The sequence below is a fragment of the Nannospalax galili genome, unplaced genomic scaffold (genome assembly GCF_000622305.1).
Source record: "Nannospalax galili isolate Female #2095 unplaced genomic scaffold, S.galili_v1.0 scaffold44, whole genome shotgun sequence".
In the NCBI taxonomy this organism is placed as follows: Eukaryota; Metazoa; Chordata; class Mammalia; order Rodentia; family Spalacidae; genus Nannospalax; species Nannospalax galili.
In genome coordinates, this window is record NW_008355789.1 from 4,110,431 (window position 1) to 4,116,284 (window position 5,854).

At 43.3% G+C, this 5,854-nt stretch overlaps 1 protein-coding gene across 1 annotated transcript in view; it reads left to right on the forward strand.

The window, feature by feature from the left end:
• Window positions 1–211: 211 nt before the first annotated feature.
• Usp47 (ubiquitin specific peptidase 47) overlaps window positions 212–5,854 on the forward strand; it is a gene marked incomplete in the record, with an annotated part of 118,197 nt that continues 112,554 nt past the window's right edge. The window contains 1 exon segment of the mRNA XM_008853487.3: window positions 212–507. Within this exon segment, the coding sequence (XP_008851709.2) occupies window positions 469–507 (39 nt within the window).

Here is a 5,854-nt window from a genome sequence, read left to right on the forward strand (position 1 = left end):
AAGGGCTCTGGGGCCTGCTCCCTCCCTCCGCCGACAGAGGGAGTTCGAGGATGGAGGGACGGCTTTCCAGACTTGAAAAGTGTCTGCACGGTCCCTCCACCAGCACGGCGTAGCCTATGGCCTACAGGAGCCAGGAGGAGGCCCGGAGCGAGTGACAACCGCCCGCGCACCTCGGGCGCCGGCTCCGCGCCTGACGCGCGCAATTCTCGCGAGAGCCTCGGTCGCCATTTTTCCATTGATTGCCGCGGGCCGGGGGAGGGGCGGACGGCGACGGCGGCGGCGTCGGCGGTGGCGGCGGCGCCCTGGGTCGGTGTCTGCGCTGGTGTCTGAGTCCGGAGCCGAGGCCTCCGCGGTGGCCGGCGGGGAGGATGACTGCCGCTGCGGTGCTCTCCTGAGGCGCGGAGCCGCCGCCACCCTCCAGCCTTCCTCCCCGAGGCGGGGCGGAGAGGAGCGGCCGGAGTCGGAGCGATGGTGCCCGGCGAGGAGAACCAACTGGTCCCGAAAGAGGTGAGGGGCCGGCGCGGCTGCCTAGGCCCGAGGCCTGTGGGCCCCACGGAGTAGCGCAGGCCTCGGGGCCGGGCCGCGGGGCGAGAGCAGACGTGCGGCCGGGTGGGCGGTGGGCGCGGCGGGCAGTTGGAGACGGCTGGGTCCCGGGGGACCCGGAGACCGGGGACTCGTGCAGGGAGGGCCGGGCACAGCCGGGGCTGCCCGCCGACTGCCCGGGTCCTGCGCTGCGGGGTCGGGGCCAGAAAGTGGCCTTCGAAGTCCAGACTTCGCACGTCGGAGCCCAGAGTTAGCGATCATTTAAAAGAAAACATTGTGAAACAGTTGTTGCCCAGGGCACGACGGGGTGACGGCGCTGCTTCTGGCTTTTGACAGTGTAGAGGGCTCGTGAACGCGACACCCAAGTTGAGCTCTTGGAAGGCCGACTTCACTGTTAAAGACTTTTTTTTTTTCCACGCACCTCCCGCCCCCAACAACTCCTGTTACTTCGTAGTACTACTGTTGGGCTGCCTAAATGGGGCCTACTTCAGGATCGTTGAAAAAGTAGTAAGTTTAACTTGGACGGAAAGGTAGGAGATAGCTGAGCTGGTATCACCATATGGAGAGATGAGCCGTTCTTCCTATTATTACTTTGTTCGTTCGACTGTGTGTGCCAGTTTGGGTGACTTCTTAAATTCTTAAAAGGGAGTGGACTGTTCTTGGCTTCCCTTCAGCAGTAGTAGAAGAGTAAAGGTAGAATCCAGCACCGGCCAGTGGATTTCAACATATTAATAGTATCTCTGTAGGCTTTATAAATATCTCCAGCATATTCAAACATGTATTTTTAACTGATGATAGACTTCAGGCTTTGGGTTTTTATTTCTCATATATCCTAAATAGACGCAAGTGTTAGGGTGAAATTAGCTAGGTAAGATCTTGATGTCTATGGTGGATCATTACAAAATCTTACGTCTTTTAGGCTTTAAAAAAATTTTTGCAGCAGTTTGTTGCTACACTAACAAACTTGGGCAAAATGCAAAAGTGACTTTCTTAGTGTTTTCTGCCAGTTATGTAAAAAAAATTTTCCAACTTTAATCAGATGGACAGTAAGAGGTGCTTTGCAAGTTTTTTTTTTTTTTTTAAGGCAGGCTTACATGTCAGTATTTATCAAGCATCACCAACTCTGTGCAAAGCAAATAAACAGATGAATTAATCAGAGATCTCGTCTTGAGAGCTGTCTAAGCTACTAAGAAGTGGGTGGGGATAAGAACTCCTGGCTCTCCAATCAGGACCTTGTACTTTGTACTCTAACCCTTATGCAATGAAGGAAGTGATAGGTGCTAAGAGAAAGGTAATTTCCTTTTAGAGCTGGTTTTCATTCTTGCAAAAGTCAAGGTTAATCCTTAAAATTTTAACTGTTAGAAAAATATCATATAGGTGGAACTCTGCTGTAAGAAGACCTACCGTGCTGTTACTAATTTGATAAAAGAAGTCTACACACAAACACACACACACACACACACACACACACACACACACACACATGCAGGCTTTTGAACTAATACGTTTTTTTGAACTAATACATTTCCCTCTGGTTCTTCATACCACCTAGGCATTACTTATTTCTCCTTCTTTCCCCCTGTATGATGCTTCCTCCCCAGTACCCTCGTTTTCCCCATTTTTTCCCTTTAAACTGATTGCCAAAAACACACACACACACAGGTTCCATTACACACACACACACACACACACACACACACCCTACTTTGCAGGAACATATCTGTTGTGTAAAAACAGACATTGCAATACTTGTTTGGCCTTAGGATAGTTTAAAAGAGCCCTTATCTGAGGCTTCAAGCTCGACATAACTTTTATTTTCTGGATTTTTGCCTTGTTTTCTGTTCCTTAGTCTCATGTTCAGTCTTTTTCCACTGGGTTCCTGATTCCTGGGAGCATGCACAGTACTCTGCTTTGGGTGTGTGTGTAGGGGTGCATACCTTCTTTTTCAGCCAGCCAGCTAATGTTTTCATGTTTGAGGGTCATACTCGTTCTTTGAGTGATTGCTTCTGGTTTACTAGAAATGTATTTCAGAAGGAAACCAGCATCTCTAAGTGGCCCAAACACACTGGCCTTTTTTCCTTTGCTTCTTTCCCTTGATTTTCTGTAGCATTTGATCCCTTAAACACAACAACCATTTCTTGATTTTACTAGTGCTGCACATCCTATCTGCCCGTTCTTTACTGAAAACTTTTCTCCTTTTTTGTTCTTAATGATCACTTTTCTTTGTTATTCGGATTGTAGTCCATCAGAGTGCTAAATCTTAGGGAAGCACTCTGATCAACTGGTGAGAATTAGGGCTCTCAGATCGGAAATGTGCCTCCAAGATGGGTCTTTGCTACTGTTCCTTAACTAAGCTCTGTAGACCCCTCCACATTACCTTGGGGCTCTGAGAATAGTTTATAACTAAGTACCTATACTAGGGGAAAAGAAAATGCAGAATTAAATAAATTCCTCATCTGTTCCAGTGGGTTATTTTTAATAATCCTAGAGGTTTTGGAAGCTCTGACCCTTAGGTGTGGATTTTCACTAGGTTTGTGAGTTCATATAGTTGAACGAGTTATAGATTATTTTGGTCCCCGAAACCCCGAGACAAATGTCCTTTTGAGAGCTGCCGAAGAAGGCAGCTTAGTGGACAGGAGGGGACAGACCCAGCTCTTAGCTGTTTTGTATGACTCATGAGTTATGGATGATCTTTATATTTCAGATTGTTGAAGAGGAAAAGTCGAAAGAATGTTAGTTTTCTGTGATACGTGGACATAGATGGAGTGTGGAAATTTCATTATTAGAACAGTTTCCTGTGGCTGCATAGCACTGTTGAGTGGTTGCTGTATAGGCTGTGCACAGAGTAAATGAAACTATGCAGCTTAGTATTCAAAGCTCAGTACAGTTGGTTCTGGCCACAGTCTGCCCTTCCCGGGCTTATCTCTTTTCCCATGAAAGCAAGTTTTTAATGTAGCCAAACAGGTTTCTCTGACTTGCTTTATACTTCTGTTTGCACTGCCCCCTCTTTTCCTACTTCCCAATGTTCAAAACCTTCATACACCCTTTCCTATAAACCTTCATGTCTCATTTATTCCAGAAAACCTTTTCTGACCATTTTAAACCTTGGAAATTTCTCCTTAGAAGACCTCTGCATGTGAGCAGGGTTTCTTTAGCAGCTAATAAATAGTGCTTTGGAATACCTATTAAGGTCTTGGACTAATACACATTTTACACATTATTCATTGGGAATTCCTTGACAGCAGAGATGGTGAGCTTCTCCCTTTTGTTTTTGTACATGTTACAAGTCTAGAGGAGTGTATTCCCTTGAGTATAGATTCAGTAAATATTCCTAGATATGGTTATAAGGATGTAAGGAGGCTCAGAATTCTAACTGGCTATATCTGCTTGGAGGTTTTCCACAGCATAATTGGCAAGCACATCTTTTTCTTCGGTGAGATCTGTTATTTTAAGTTTTTGTATTTAGAGAAATCTAGATCTCTGTAGTGTCTCCTTTTTATAGCTGTGTCTGGTCAACTTTTCCATAGGAGAGCTTTTCTCATGGTTGATGATGAAGGGGGAGGGGAGGAAGGGCGCTCACCCCTCTGCTTTGCAGTGTGCAGTCGTCTGTTCAGTTGCCTCTTGCTCGCTCTCTTTTGGACATTAACATTTTTATTAAATTGTACCCCCAAAAGAGCATAGGGTGGTGTGTTTGTTGAGGAGAACAGAGCTTTTTGCGTTCCTGTTTTACCCTGCCATATGTCTTTGGATTGTGGGATATTGATACTGACTTTGAGATTACTTACTTTAATATCTCCAGAGGGTTTTTTTGCCTCTGCCTCCCAAGTGCTGGGACTAAAGGCCCGCTTATATCTCCAGTTTTAATTATTGCTTGGTGATTGCTTTATCCTATTTCTTTACAAGTATGTGGAACATATCACTTATTGAGTACTCACTGTATATATTACTCTGACATGTAAGGAAAAGTTAGAATAGGCAAAAATCATCCTCAAATATCTTATAGTATAAAGTATTTGTTTACTGATGTTCTAACAATAATATTTTCACAACATGAGATATAAATATGGGAAAAGTTCAGGAAAAAAAAAAAAGGAAAAGACATAAGTAAAAGTGTAAATTCCACAGCTCAGTGGGGTTTTATGTCTTTTCCATGCTGTAACTACTTCTTACATTGGGAACTGGTTTTTGACATCTAATGATGATAGTACTAACCAGTGTTTATTGAGCATTTATTTATATGCCAGATGCTGATGTGTCAACTCATTTAAGGACAAGAACTTCTAACTACACAAAGGAGACTGAGACTCACCTACAACAGCAGCTTGCTTCTCATCTCTGTTTGGTTTCTTGTGGAAATCTTTTCATCGTTATCTACTATAGGACATACCAAATGAATATTTAAATTTTATTTCTCCTGATTTAATTACTTGGAATTACAACAGTGATCATTCTTGGTTTTGGTGATTATTCCTTTGCCAGTAAGAGGCTTATCTGATAATACCTGTCAGTGTCAGTACCTTAAATTGGAATATTAAATAAAAGTGTGTGTTTCAAGAAAATGATCATTTAGTAAAGGAAAAAAGACTGAATGCAGAATTCTATGTGATTCCGATTCTGTTAAGAAAAACAGTGAAGGGGGCTGGAGACATGGCTCAGCGGTTAAGAGGCTGCTCTTGCAGAGGACCTGGGTTCGATTCCCAGCATCCACATGGCAGCTAACAAGTGTCTGTAGCTCCAGTTCCAGGGAATCCACCTTCCTCTTCTGACTCTGCAGGCATTGCACGACACGGGTACACATGCAGGCAAAATACACCGATACCCATAAAATTAAAGTAATAAAAATATTTTAAAAAAAGAAAACCAGTGAAAATTTAGGTCTATTCAGTGAACAATTGGAAGGAATACACTTGAGTATTAGTAGCGGGTATTTCTGCCAGTCTAGATTATTGGACTGTTTGATTTTACAGATCTGTCACTTGAGGTAGTTATCAGTGTGCAGTACTGTCACTTTTTTGTTCCCATGGTTTTTATTTTTCCTCTGTCTTCTTGCCCTGGGTATTTGCCTTTGATTGTGATTTGTGCTTTTTTCCTTTTCAGTATTTTCAGATCTTCACTTGCTTTGCACAGTAGTAAATATCATACATTACAGTGAACACATGCCACCATTGTATATAAGATGCCAGCTACCAAAAAGAATTCTACTGGCTTTTGGGTTTTTTTTTTTTTTTTTTTTTTTTTTTTTTTAAAAAAAAAAAAAAAAAAAAAAAAAAAAAGAGGACGATAAATCTTTCACTGTGATATATCAAAATAA